Raw genomic sequence first — 13,744 nt, 5'->3', positions numbered from 1 at the left:
AGCCTCCGCACAGTGAGGCTCTGGGCCGTCTTTTGTTCGCCGTTCTGCACACTTGGAACTGCGTTTGCTATTCTAACGAACTTGCGTTTTTGTTTTGCGACCATGTATGGGGAGGGCACTGACGATTTCCTCAACGCACTGCTAGCGGTGCTGGATGACGTGGGAAGTGCGCTTGGTCGCCTGATAAAATGAGCGCCCTTGAGGGGCCTGGTCGCAGAGGCGGAGGGGTGGAGGATCGTATTCCCATCACGTTGTCTTTTTTTATGCCAACCATTGCGGTTCCCTTAATGGCGGCGCCTCTTCCTCACGAGATCAGCAACAGGAATAGTTTCTGCCAATTCCGTACCTTATTGGGGCGCGGGATAACGGCATTGTGGCAGCGGTGAGGATTCTTGTGAGTAGTGCTATCTATGAAAGGGATCCTGGTATACACCAAAATTTCTGCTTCCTTGCAGTCACGTGTTCCTCTATGCTGCTTAACCGCCTTCCTTGTGACGTTTATGTCCTTTCGGTGCGCTTAGCTTCACGGAGCCGGTGGTAAGGAGAGGACGGCGAAGGCCGCTACACAATAGCAGGAAGAAAAGTAAGAACAGAAATACAGTAGGGATACTTAGAAAATGAAGAGTATGTTCCGGAAGAGGCACGTGAAGGATGGTAATGCTGATGCGGAGGAGCCAGTCTCGGTGGTGTACAAAACCCCGTTCCCCATCACAGGCCCAGAGGTGCAGCATGGGGGCCGGACCTACCGGCTTGTGACGAAAGCAGACTTTGTGGCATTTCGAAGCTTTGCGAAATCCCTTGACGGCTTTGAGATGCAATACAACAACCGTGACGAGTGCATTGTGTGGAACAAGAAGGTGGAGAGAGAGCCGATGCGCATCATTAAGGTGTTCGGCATCCTTCACGGTGTGTCTCCTGAGACGCTGTACGACATGCTGCAGGACGCCATGTTCCGTCCGTTGTGGGATAACTACCGCATTGAGGCCTTTCGCATTGCTAAGCTTGATGAACACAACGACATAGGGTACTACGCGGCAAAAAGCCCTGTGCCTGGAGTTGCCAACCGCGACTTTGTTAATCAGCGTGCGTGGATAAATGCAGGAAACGATGAGTATATTATTTTCAACACCTCCGTTCCTCACCGAGACGTGCCACTGGACTACCTGAAGGTTAACAAGATTAGCAGCGACACTGTTGTGCGTGGGATTTCAAAAATAACGGGATATTTGGTGTGCCCCTGGACGGATAGGAAGGGCGGGCACGGCTGCTGCCTCACCTACATCACACAGTGCGACCCCGGCGGCTGGATTCCGGCCCCGCTGACTAACATCATCACCACAAGGTTTGCCCCCAAAACTATCAAGACTGTTTCTCACGCGGCGGTGCGGTTCTTGGAGTGGCTGCCGAAGCAGGAGAATTACATTAGGGATTGGCCCACATTCGCGGAGCCGCTAGAAACACAAGAACAGAACGACACAATTTCATTTGCGAAAGAGAAATGGGGGCCGCAGACATGCTCTGAGCGTAGCAGTCATAGCGCATATAAGGGTTGATGTCGCTGCGCATTGACGCTGTATAAGTATCGCAAGAACGGTATTAATGTAAGTCAAAGGACGAAGGAAAACGTGACAAAACAAAACGGAAAGAAATACAAAAAAACTACGTTTAAAACAAATGGAGAGGAAAGGAATTTGTGAAACCTCAAGCAAAAATGTTTGCAGTAAAGGCAGATTCACTTGCGCGGTGCTTTTTATCTTGACAACGTTGCCGGCAGAAAGAAGGAACGGAGATGCATGCTTGTCCGGCGTTTTACTTTCAAACACATTTTCTTTTTTTGGTTTCTTCCACTTATTATATAAATATATACAAATATACAAATATATATATATATTTATATGATATGCTTGTTGTTATCTCTCTTTCTCTCTTTTTAATTGTTTCCTTTCCCGATTTTTGATGGAGTTACGCTAATGTCGTTCTTTTTTTTTTTTTGTAGATTAATGGGTATCCCGCATATGCGTGCTGGTGACCGCCTGAGTGAGTTGCCTCAGCAATGAGAGGAAGCCTCTTTTGTGTCGTTTCAACACCTTTTCATGTCCAGTTTTTCATCTGGAATAAATCTGAGCGGAATAGCTTTTATGGAATGTGCTGTGGTGTTCCTTCATTTTTGGTCTCTGTGTGAAGTGTGGCTTTTTTAAAACTCTCTAGCGTTGATTGTCGCGACTGCTCAATGGCACACGCTCTCTGTGTGCTGTATTCGGTTCTGTTCTCTCCTCGCTCTTTGGAGGGAGGGCTCATTCGTTGATGGGTGCGTGTGTGTGTGAGAGAGAGTCCTTTTGTCGTCTTCTTCGTTAGATTCCTCTGTCGGGGCAAAGACGGTGGGGTGCGGCAGTACAATAGTGGATACCGTAAAGAAGGTGCTTGGCGGCGTCCTGGCACCGGTGCAGTTCACGTTTCACCGCTTGTCAGGTTGCAGCGCTCTATCCGCGGCAGAGTTGCGCGATGCGGAAAGGCGATGCAGCTGTCGCTGGGGGGTCAAACAACAGCGGAGAGAAGAAGAATAGGGCGCAAACGCATCTCAATGGTGCGGGAACAGGGCGTATGGGCAAAAAAGGGAAGCTGCCAGGCCGCGTTCCCGCACCAACACTGCCAAATGACGTAAAGCAAGACAACATTGTTTCACCCTCAGTGCGGATTGGTGTGCCACAGCAGCGTGTGATGAGCATCGACAAGGAGTTCAGTTTGACCTCCCCTGTGATGGGAACAACCACCAGCAGTGCGACCGGCTCGAGGAGCTGTGCGATGATTGCGGACCCTTGGGTGATTTTGCAACCCTCACAGCCCCCAGCTCTCCTTGGTTGGGCTGCTCGACGAGAAACCACGAGCGAGAGCAGTGAAGCACACGGAGCCACAAATCGCCTAACCGCAATGTCAAGAATGAAAAACGCGTTCCAGATCGGAGAGGAGTTTCTCACACGAAAGACCAGTGGGGGCGAGGGATGCGCTTGCAATTGCTATGGTAGAAATGCACAGCGCTTGGAGTTGCGCTTCGCCTCTCCGTCGGAGAAGAGACGCGATTTTACACGTCCGGCAGATCCTTGCGCAGAAGCAATGCGGCGTTTAGAGGAGGAGCACCACCAACGCTTTCGCCGGGTCCTCTACAGGCTGCAGCAGATGTACCCTGACCCGTGGTGGCGGCTGCAGTCATCGGCCTACTACGACGCGGGAGCACCGGAGGTGTTGGCCTGCGATGACAGCCCCTTCTTTTCCCGTGTAGCAGGGGATGTGCGGGATGCAGGTGTCATGTGGCTTTCTTTGAAGAGTGCCGCGCCGTAGCTGCTGTGACTTTGGGCGCGGAGGGTGGGGTGGGGTGGGGTGGGGGGAGGAACTCCAACAGAAAATCTGCGGCCCACGAAGAAACAATCCAAAAGACTAGATGTTTTTTTCGCGACGCTGTTTTGTACATTAAATATGAAATGAGGAAGAGTGGGATAGTGGAAATTACACGGTCTCTCTGTGTGTGTGTGGCCAGAGGCGGGTTGATAAAGCGAAGGGAAGTAAGGGGGAATGGGCTGTGCGTCGCTGTTTGGCTTTTTTTTTTTACTGATGCTTTTCTTTTTCGTTTGCTGCGAGTGTATCTTTCCTTTTCGCTGCGCAGACACCACCGCGTGGGTGCGGCGCTCCGGAGAAACAGTAGGGGACACGGCGAGGAAGAGAAGTGAGGAGGAGCTGTGCGAAAAGGGGCCAACAAGTGAGACCGAGAGCGAGGAGGAGGGAGTTATTGCAAGGAATAACACCGGTACAAAACAGGAGCAAGGAAAGAAACAGGGTGGGCGAAAGGGTGCATGTGAGTCATGATTTTTGTCTCCACGTCGTATGAGTCGAAGATAACTGGCGATGAGGGCCTGTACGCTGCCATTGAGGCCGCACGCCTGGCGCGTGCCCTGCGTGGTGCGACAATACGTCCGCATGTAAAGGGAAACCAGCCTATTAACCCAAACAGCATTGCGCTCGCTAACGCACCAAAGAAACCGAAATCGCTTTCACTCTGTGAAAACGCGGTGCAGGAGCTACTAGAGGCAATCAGTGGTGGTGACAAGGCGGTCTCACAACACCTCCAGCAGGTTTCACTGGCTATCCCTGATGAAGCAGAGATGCAGGAGCTGCGTGCGCTTATGCCCTTCATCCATCATATCCAACCTCATCCAGTGATGAACTTTGATGACGTTAAGCGGCTCTCGCAGCTGATGTCACTACATGGCGCCGACATCACGTGCCTCAACTTTGGCAACGGCGCTATTATGCCAAATGAGCACGCAGAGTCCTCGCCTGCGACGGTGATGGCTAAGATGGAGGAGCTGAAACAACGCTTTCCACTGCCCACGCTAAAACCGAGAAGGTCCATTGACAGCGCTGACGAAGAGGAGGAGGAGGAGGAGGAGGCTGATGTTGATCTTTCCACCAATGAAGAACTACGACAGTGGTGCCAAGATCAACAGCTGGAGTACACAAACTACAAGCACGCCATCCGTCTTCGAGCGGCGTACGAACTGGATGCCTTTCGCAACATCTGTGAGATGCTCATGCAGGATAAGAAGGTTCGGGTCTTGTCGCTGGGTCACAATGGGCTGGGGACGCCTAACGAGGAGGAGCGAGTCTCACTTGTCCCACTGCGTCTTCTGGCGAAGCTTATTGATGCCAATGAGACAATCAAAGTGCTAGATCTGAGTAGCAACGAGTTGGGACCACACGGTTTTGGTGTTATTGGGAAAGCCCTCACAAAAAATATCGCCATTGTCTCACTTGACCTCTCCGACAATCAACTTGGTATGCCGGCATTGGAGGTGGACGAGGATCCAGAGTACCAGGAGGAGGACCCCGTCTTTGGGGAGACATACAGTGGACTCGGGGCAATCAGTGAGGTGCTGAAGAAGAACAAATTTCTGCGTCACCTGCGCTTGTGCCACAATCAGATTCACAGTGGTGGTGAAGGGGAGGAGCCACCCGTGACAGACCCAGCGGAGATGGATCCTGAGAACGATGCCACCACGCCAGACGTGGATAGCTGGCAGGATCTCCCGCTTTGGCAGCTCGTTGGTCCGTTGCGAGAGTACCACCGGCTGCGAGCACTTGAACTGAAAGGAAACGCGTTGGGTGCTGAGGGTGCCCGCATGATTGCCACCGCGCTTGCTGAAAACCATTCAGTTGAGGTGCTGGACCTCACGGACAACGGTATTGGGTTCCGTGGGCTACACTACATAGCGAAACTTTTACTGTCATCACCACACAGCGTTTTGCACACGCTCATCCTACGGCGGAACAATCTCGCTGGTAAAAAAGGGAGTAAGTCACAGCAGAGAATGGCACTGGCTGCCATGGAAGCGATGAGTGTGGCGTTGAATGGAAACACAAAATTACGCCGTTTGTCAGTCGCTGGCAACTACCTTGGACCCGCTTTGTGCAGCGCCATGTTGTGCACGATTGGCACGGCTTCGGCATTGGAAGAGTTAGACATCGAGAGTAATGACGCTTGTGGCGATGCGGCTGCGCTGCATGATACGACGGTAATGCACTTTATAGCCTTGGCCCTCTACGGAACAGCTCTCAGCGGTCGTCGCCCGTCGTTAGCGGTGTTGCGTCTCAGCGGCAATAACATTCAGGCGGCGGGCCTACGTGTGTTGTTCCCACTCCCTGCGACGATGCCAACCTCCCTTCGTGAGGTGGATCTCAGCCGCAACAACATCCGGGACGGTCTTGAGGCTGTTAATCATCTTTTGATTAGCTCTCCGGTGCTGCGGCGGCTTGTTTTGGCGCACAACAGCGTCACAGCAGCTCCCGCCTTATATAACGGCATCGCTACTAACCTAAACCTCAACGATCTGGATCTTTCGCACAATAAGTTGGGCTCGTTGAAGGAGCAATACTGTAGAGACCCACTGGCGCAGGTAAAAGGAGTGGAGGGTTTGTTGCAAGTGATTATCAATCACCCTTCGCTTGAGCACATCAATCTCAGTTACAACGAGTTCGAGGCTAGGCATGGGCCTTTGCTTGCAGAGCTTTGCAATGAAAACAGATCCGACAATCACCTGCGGCGAATTGACCTGAGTGGAAACCCAGAAATTAATCAGGAAGACATTGATCAAATGGTGCAGGCTCTAGGAACAAACCCCGGTATTGAAGCCTTCTACATATCCTCTCCTTACCCGGCATTTGTGGAAAAGGTTGCGATTGTGCGCCCCGTAGGCCAAGACGCTGCGCTGGACCCTATGGCCCAACGTAACCAACAGCTGTCGCTTTTGAAGCTGTTGCGAGAAACGGTCTACCAGAGCCCCTCTCTGATTGACATCAACTGCGACCTGCAGAAGGGCGTCTTGTACGAGGAGGACACTGAGACGGATGAGGGCGAAGTAATTGGAGAAATGCGACGGCGTTTGCTTTTGAATGCGATTCTGATGTCGTCGAATCAGTAGCATGCATCAGTGTGTGGTGTGTGTGGCTCGTTGCAGCAAGGGGAATGAGGAGAGGGAGAGAAACCACTGCGCACGCATCCATGTCATTGCTTTATCCTTCTGACTGTTTTTCTGTAATTGCCTTGGGCGCATGCACGCCAAGGAAAGATGTAAATACAAAAAAAAAGCATTTGCGTGTGTGTGTGTGTGTGTAACGAAACCGAGATGGAACCACGCACATGCGGACACCGAAAGAGAGAAAGAAAAAAAAAGTGAGATACACGCACACGCTCGGTATCTTCGCCAAGGGTGCAGATCCATGACTCTGGCGAGGGAAAAAGGAAAAACACAACAAAACAAAGAGGAGTGCATAACAATGAGAATACATGCCAGAATGAAGATGTAATATACGTCGAAACAAAGGCAGTGGCACACAGCCAAACACAAGGAAAGGGGCAGGGAAGTGCATTGGGCATGCTCAACACACACTGTGAGAGGAAAAAGGGCTTGGTAGCTTTAACTAGTTGGCCGTGTGTCAACCGCCTGAAGACACTACTGAGGGAGAGGAATCTTTCCTTTGCTACGGTGTATTGTTGATTATTATTTTTTTGGTCTGCTTTTCTCTTGATCTTTCTCGACATTTTTTTTTTGCCCCATTTTTCTCAGTGGCGCACAGCTGTGTGTGTGTGTGTGGTAAGACAAAAATAGCGCGGCGATGAGGATTGAGCACTGCTCCTTCTGCGGGGCCCCAATCTACCCGGGGCACGGGCAAATGTTTGTGCGCAACGACTGTAAGGTATTTCGCTTCTGTGCCTCGAAGTGTCGCAAAAACTTTGGGATGAAACGCAACCCGATGAAGCTCAAGTGGACCAAAACATTCCGCAAGGCGAACGGTAAGGAGCTCGCGGTGGATAGCACGATGGACTTTGAGCAGCGTCGGCACGTCCCCGTCAAGTACAACCGCGAGCTGCTCCACGACACCCTCAAGGTGATGAAGCGTGTGGAGAAGGTCAAACAGAAGCGCCAGGAGGCGCTGTGGAATCGGCGCATGGAGAGGGCGCGTCTGCAGGAGCGTCGCGACGCTGCTGTGGTCTTGAAGCACAACATCGACTGGATCGAGGATAGCGAGGTGAAGCACAAGGCGCGCGATGACCTGGTGGCGGTGCAGCAGGAGGTAGAGGCCAAGCGACAGCAGCGGCGTGATGCTGCTCGCAAACGTGCGCAGAAGCGGCGGGGGATGGAGCGCGCCGCGGGGGTCACGTCCGCTTCGTCCGTAAAGAAGTGATGATGAGAGGAGCTGGGGGAGGCAAAAAGGTAAGCTGGATCGAAAGCGAGAAAGGGACGCGCACACGCGCATGCACACAGCCACTCTCCATAGCTCTGGACGTGAAAAAAAGTTTTGGAATTAAAAAAGAAAAAAAAACAAAGCGAAAATACAAACATCAATTTATGAATGAGGCATTCAACCACAGGAGATGCGCATATTGTATGGCGCTACACTTCTCTCTCTCTCTCTCTCTGTATAAAGGGAGGAGAGCAAAAAGAAGAAAAATAAAAACAGAAAGAAGAAGCAACAAACAAAAAAAAAAAATGCTCTAACGAGGGCCACTAGTCGAATAAGTAGTCACTAAACAAGAGCCAAAGGAAAAGGTGATAATTACCACGTACGCGTCTTGGTCGAGATCTCTCGATAACTGAGGGCTGTTGGCAGGTAGTGTTCTCGCCGTGTTGCTTCACCGCATATTTTTGGCTTCATGTTTCGTATTTGTCGCTGCCATCTTCCCTTCGCTCGCACCTTTTTTTTTGCGTTTATTGTTTTCATCCTTCATTTCCTGCCACGGATAAATAACGTAAAGGAGAAGGGAATCCCCCACCTCACGCCGTTGGTCTGCGTGCGTGTGTCTGTTCTGGAGAGGGGAAGGGATGGTTTTAACTCGTTCCCAGTCGAGGCAGGCGGGTGGATCTCCTTTTTGCTCGCACCATGCCAACAGCGACAATGCGGCGGGTGCTGTGGGCGACGCCGAGCAGGATCCTCCCCAGGAGCGTTTGGGACGCGGCTGCCGCGTTTCTCGAGAACCTCCCGCGTCGTATGATTCAATGTACGTCAGGAAGGTCCTACTGCCACCTGGGAGAAGACATGGGGAGGGAGAGGAGGAAATACACATCAACTCCCGCTATCCGCAGCGCGATGCAGCAAAACGGGCGGTTCTCAGGATGAGTTCAACGTTGCATTCACTGGGTATGAATTTTGTGCGAGTTTCTGGATCCCAGAAGGGCGACGACGATGAAGATGATGAGGATGATGATAGCAGTGCAAACAACGGTAGTGAGGGTTGCGCAGCATCCTCGCAGCCACGCGAGAAGAAAAGTAGTGGCAGTCGGTTGAGACAACTGCTACGAAAGCGCGGTCGCGAGCCCTCGATTGACTCTTCTATCACGGAGGTGTCCCTGCGGGAGGAGCCTCAGAAGCGGGGAAATGATGAAGAGGAGGCGCTGCTTGTGGAGGACTCATCCTCCTTTTCCTCACTTACAGGGAAAATGAGTGAGAGGGAGAATCGCCGTGTGTGCAGGAACGCCAGAGAGAGTACACTACGACATATTCCAATAAACCACTACCTCGACGAAGTAATAGAAGCTGTGGACAAGAACGCCAAGAAGGAAGAAAAGTTCAGGGGTAAAAGTCCCCGCCGCCGCATGGAGGATATGTTTCTAGGCCTTGATACATCGAATACTGACCCAATAGGTGCAGAGAAAACGGGCGACAACCAGTTGATGACTGAGACTCCTGCCCCACTCGGGGATATCACCCCGCTGCATATTGACACGTCAGTTTCTTTTGAAAAGGTGGGAGGGTTGCCTGGTCATATCGTGTTGCTGCGTGAAATGGTGCTTTTTCCCCTCCTTTACCCACAGTTGCTGCAGACGATGAACTTAACCCCGCCGCGTGGGGTGCTCTTCATTGGTCCTCCAGGAACAGGCAAAACTCTCATGGCTCGAGCCTTGGCAAATGAGGCTGCAACCTGTGCACAGCGCAAGATCTCCTTTTTTATGCGCAAAGGTGCGGATATTCTTTCCAAGTGGGTTGGAGAGAGTGAGCGGCAGCTTAGTCTGTTATTTGAGGAGGCAAGGCGCCGACAACCGAGTATTATCTTTTTTGATGAAATTGATGGACTGGTGCCAGTGCGCCATTCCAAGGCAGAGCAGTCACAGGCAGCCCTCGTCGCCACCCTTCTTGCCCTCATTGACGGATTGGACGACAGGGGTCAGGTTATTGTGATCGGCGCCACAAATCGTCCTGACACCATTGATCCTGCACTGCGTCGGCCAGGGCGACTCGATCGAGAGCTATACTTCCCTCTTCCCGATGCTGCCGCACGTCGGCATATTCTTTCCATCGTGACGAAGCCGATACTACCCTTGGACCATCCCGAGCGGAGTGCGATCCTGGAGGAACTTACCACGCGCTGCGAAGGGTGGTCGGGTGCGGAGATTCACGCCCTCTGCACAGAAGCGGGGCTGAACCGACTGCGAACAAGCCTGCCTCAGCTGTACGTTACCAGCCGTAAGTTACAGATTCCCAAGAGGGCCCTTAACATACAAAAGGAAGATTTTTTTGTGGCTGTTCATCGCTTCAAAACCTCTGTACGTCGTGGGGTTGTTTCTTTTGCAAAGGGTCTTGAGGAGCATCTTGAGCATTTGCTCCACAGTGCCCGAGTGGAATTGGTGTCGCATGTGGCATCCCTGTGGCCAAGTGCAGCGGCAGCACTTGCACATGAGCGAAGGGATTGCAGTGACGCGAGCGATGCGGTACGAGAGCTGAGTGGTTTCTCTATTCCCCATACAGCACAACCAATACTGCTTTTTTTGACTCCCTCCCCCGAGAAGAGTTTGTGCGGTACAGAGCGGTGTGAATTTGCCTTGGAGAAGGCGGCATTGGCTCTTATCAAGGCACTACCATCAATCCGCGTCTTTACCATACATCTTCCTAACCTTGTGGTGGACCGCGGAAGTGCCGCTACGATGATGGCGGCAGTTGTGAGTTTCGCTACGGCCGAGGGAGGTGCGTCCAATGCTGAGGGGATCAGTCTGCCACTGAATGACAGCTTCAACTCTGGACACATTTACTCCTTTGTCCTGGCCATTCAGCGCTGCTCTGGTCCATCACTGGTTCTTCTACAAGGGTTAGATGTATGGCTGGCAGAGTATGGCTGCCCTACCACTGCTAGCGAGTGTAATGGCGGTGATGAAAGTGATGAGCAGATAAGTCAGCATAGAAAAAATATGGCGTCGTTGTGCTACTATCTTTCCCTGCTTCGTGACTCGGATGTGTTCATCATCGCGCCTACGCTCCACACGGACATCTGCGCTCGCTTTTTTGGTGAAACGCAGCTATGCGCTCAAATACGCAAAAAAGTTTGCATCATCCCATGCACACCCTCCGACGATGATTTGCGTCGTTTTCTACGGTACCTGTTTCATGTGACGGAGTTAGCCTTAACGCACTCTACGCCCACCGCATGGGAGGAGTTACTCGACGACATTTCGCCTCCGCCTCCGCCCTCCATTGAAGAAGTGCGTGCGGCTCGTCATGGCACGCTTGAGTTGTGGCGGCGTGTGGAACACCGTCGGCGGCAGTTGCGTTATGTGTTGGCAAAGTGGCTGAGTCAGTATCTTAATTCTCGCAAGTTTTCGCTTTTTTGTAGTGCCGACCTCGACCTCACGCCGGGCCACGACCTCTATGAGGAGTGGCGGCAACACACGCACGGGCGCCGCATCGGTTTGTGTGACGTGATGGAGAAGCTTGAGAACGAAGAGTACACCAGCCTCTCGCAGTACCACGACGACATTGACATGCTTGTGCGGAATGTGCGCACCTTCTTTAGGACGCGCTCTTCCGCGGACCAGCGGTACAGGAGTCGTGCCCTTGAGTTGAAGGAGACAACCGTGCTGAACCTGTACAAGATCAACCGCAACGTTGTGCAGTTCTGTGAGAAGCACAAGGACCTGGCGGAGCCTTACTTGTCGCTGTCGTCTTGTTCTTCACAAGACGGTGTGAAGCTGAAGCGTGAGTCACAGATGGAAACCCAAGCTGCGCAGAAGCCTGTGATGAAACGTAGGCGCACGCCGCATCACTACTACGGTGTGCGCCGGCGGCGGCGGCGGCGCCTCATGCCGCGGGTAGCTCCCAAAGACCACGAAGACGCGGCCTTGAAGAAGGTGGAGGAGGAAGCAGCGGACGACGAGGACGAGGACGAGGAAGTGAAGACAGTAGCACGGGAGGGGGCGAGTAGCGGCAATGGGGGCGCGGTGAAGACGGAGCCAGCTGCCACTGAGGTTCCTGCTGGAGAAGAAACGGGTGTGGACGATCACATCCTCATTGTTGAAAATAACAACAACACCGCCGCGTCGCCTTGTGCCACAGAGGGCGCGGCATCAGAAATTGACACCGCTTTGCAACTATTACGAGGTTTTTCTTTTCTTGCGTTGCATGGTGTCTTTCAGGCTGCGATGTCGCTTTTGGAGGGGGAGATCAGTCGACGACGCAGTCAGCAACAGGGTGCCTTGGCTAAGTCCTTGGCAGAGACGAATAAAGATGAAAACACCCTTTTTTTCTTCCGGATGGTGGGAGAGGCAGTGCGAGCGGCCGCGAAGGAGGGAGGCGCAAGCGACTACTAATGAAGCGGGCACGAAGGATGAGTTTATTGCATTTGACGACGCATTAAGGGATTATAGAAAGGGTAAACGCGAGGGAGAAGCGCCCTAAAGCGGATTTTCCTGCAGCAGCGCGTGTCCTTCGCCTTCTGTCCCCTTTTTGAATACTTCCCCTCTTGTTTGCTTCTTCCTTACTTGCCTCTCCCGCCTGTGTGTGGTTATTATTATTACTATCATTATTTAATTTTTACGTCCCGTTGCGGCTTCTGCTTCTTTTCTTCCAGTTCTCTTCTTTGCGAGTGTTTTGGTTTGCTTCCGCTAAAAGGGATAAGTAAGGTTTCGCTGCTAACTCACCCATCTGCCTCTGTACAAAGACGGGTGACAGAAATAATTTACACGTGGCTTTCTATCTGGGCACATCATGGCCTCCCTCTCTGAAGAAATTCGGCGGTTGTCTGAGCTCTTTTCCAACGGAGTTCTTTCGGAGGAGGAGTTTAGGGCAGCCAAGGAGGCCACAATCAAGAATTACGCCTCGCTTGCAACTGCGGCTCCTCAGGTGGGCAAAGAGGGGGAAGAGGGGCAGGGAGCGGAGGCACACGCTCGTTTCTTACGCGTCAATATTTCCGGGTTTAGTGATGATTTCGCGGGCCAAGCGCAACGCAATAAGGCATATACTCTTCTAGAAGCGATTTTGCGCAATCTTCTTCAGTTTCCAGAAGAAGAAAGATACAGACGGCTGCGCCTCAGCAATGCAGCTTTGCGCTCGCAGTTGTTTCCCGTTCCTGGCGTAATGGGGTTTCTGCAGTCTATTGGATTTGCGAGGCGCTCGCCTGATGGTGGTGAGGGCGGTGATTGCTTGCAGCTTCCGGAGGCGCCCAGCCGCCCGTTGCTAGATGAAGGGTTGGGGGCGATAGCATTTTTGCGCCTTCGCGATGGAGAAGCCGTGGCGCGCAACAAAGACTGCGCGCGGTTGCGTCGCAGCTTGGGTCTGGAGGTGCGCCGCGAACGCTGGGAAAAGGCAAAGGCGGTGGGCGAGCTGCGCTCGCACATTGAGCGCGAGTTTTGTTGCGACGACTGCGGTGACGGGCTTTATTCCTCTCAGGCAAGCTTGGAAAAGCTGGAGACTATTCTGACAAATGCGCTCCGCTACCCTGCGGAGGCCAAGTACCGGCGGCTGCGGCTCAGCAACCCAGCGGTTTGCGCGGCTGTTTTGCGGCAGCGCGGGGGGCTGGAGGTGCTGGTCGGCTGCGCGGGGGGCGTGGTGGAGGAGGAGGAGGGGGAGTCGTTCCTCCTGCTGCGCGAGGGGGCTGCGACAGAAGGAAAGCTGCGCTGCGCCCTTCAGGCCGTAGAGGGGGCGCGGGCGGCGGTGCGCGAGGCCCAGCGAGAGGCGGGCCGGCGGACGCGCGAGGAGGCGATGGAGGAGGTGCGCAGGGAGGCGCGGCGGGAGCTCCGGCAGTGTTGTCCGCCCCCCGCTCCGGAGGGGCCTGGGGTGGGCGCTCGGGCGCCCGGGGAGGCACGGCGGGGGCGCCGCATCCCGGTGGCAGAGGCGCTGCGGCACCTAATGGGGCAAAGGGGGGCCGAGGAGGACGAAGAATGAGGACGCGCGCGGTTGCCTCTCCGTCTGTGCGGGTGCGTTTTTTTTT

At 53.3% G+C, this 13,744-nt stretch overlaps 6 protein-coding genes across 6 annotated transcripts, besides 5 other annotated features; all 6 read left to right on the top strand.

Annotated features, from left to right (window-relative positions):
- Positions 1 to 626: 626 nt before the first annotated feature.
- TraAM80_08585 (uncharacterized protein) lies at positions 627 to 1,553 on the top strand (the record flags this gene model as incomplete). The annotated part of the gene is made up of 1 exon (XM_029385328.1): positions 627 to 1,553. One exon carries the CDS (start codon positions 627 to 629, stop codon positions 1,551 to 1,553), a length of 927 nt encoding a protein of 308 aa, XP_029234805.1.
- Positions 1,554 to 1,849: 296 nt separating this feature from the next.
- Positions 1,850 to 1,902: a microsatellite.
- A 600-nt stretch (positions 1,903 to 2,502) lies between these two features.
- On the top strand, positions 2,503 to 3,336 carry TraAM80_08584 (uncharacterized protein; the record flags this gene model as incomplete). The annotated part of the gene is made up of 1 exon (XM_029385327.1): positions 2,503 to 3,336. One exon carries the CDS (start codon positions 2,503 to 2,505, stop codon positions 3,334 to 3,336), a length of 834 nt encoding a protein of 277 aa, XP_029234804.1.
- A 518-nt stretch (positions 3,337 to 3,854) lies between these two features.
- TraAM80_08583 (uncharacterized protein) lies at positions 3,855 to 6,470 on the top strand (the record flags this gene model as incomplete). The annotated part of the gene is made up of 1 exon (XM_029385326.1): positions 3,855 to 6,470. One exon carries the CDS (start codon positions 3,855 to 3,857, stop codon positions 6,468 to 6,470), a length of 2,616 nt encoding a protein of 871 aa, XP_029234803.1.
- Positions 6,471 to 6,641: 171 nt separating this feature from the next.
- Positions 6,642 to 6,662: a microsatellite.
- Positions 6,663 to 7,164: 502 nt separating this feature from the next.
- TraAM80_08582 (60S ribosomal protein L24) lies at positions 7,165 to 7,734 on the top strand (the record flags this gene model as incomplete). Its single annotated transcript, XM_029385325.1, has 1 exon — positions 7,165 to 7,734. The coding sequence occupies one exon, from the start codon at positions 7,165 to 7,167 to the stop codon at positions 7,732 to 7,734; it is 570 nt and encodes a 189-aa protein (XP_029234802.1).
- Positions 7,735 to 7,950: 216 nt separating this feature from the next.
- Positions 7,951 to 7,969: a microsatellite.
- An 18-nt stretch (positions 7,970 to 7,987) lies between these two features.
- Positions 7,988 to 8,040: a microsatellite.
- A 332-nt stretch (positions 8,041 to 8,372) lies between these two features.
- On the top strand, positions 8,373 to 12,125 carry TraAM80_08581 (putative ATPase; the record flags this gene model as incomplete). The annotated part of the gene is made up of 1 exon (XM_029385324.1): positions 8,373 to 12,125. One exon carries the CDS (start codon positions 8,373 to 8,375, stop codon positions 12,123 to 12,125), a length of 3,753 nt encoding a protein of 1,250 aa, XP_029234801.1.
- Positions 12,126 to 12,319: 194 nt separating this feature from the next.
- Positions 12,320 to 12,351: a microsatellite.
- A 171-nt stretch (positions 12,352 to 12,522) lies between these two features.
- TraAM80_08580 (uncharacterized protein) lies at positions 12,523 to 13,698 on the top strand (the record flags this gene model as incomplete). The annotated part of the gene is made up of 1 exon (XM_029385323.1): positions 12,523 to 13,698. The coding sequence occupies one exon, from the start codon at positions 12,523 to 12,525 to the stop codon at positions 13,696 to 13,698; it is 1,176 nt and encodes a 391-aa protein (XP_029234800.1).
- Positions 13,699 to 13,744: the final 46 nt, after the last annotated feature.

This window comes from Trypanosoma rangeli (assembly GCF_003719475.1).
Source record: "Trypanosoma rangeli strain AM80 chromosome Unknown Tra_15.4_contig_00435, whole genome shotgun sequence".
NCBI classification, from domain to species: domain Eukaryota; phylum Euglenozoa; class Kinetoplastea; order Trypanosomatida; family Trypanosomatidae; genus Trypanosoma; species Trypanosoma rangeli.
This window is presented reverse-complemented; position numbering and strand designations above follow the sequence as displayed.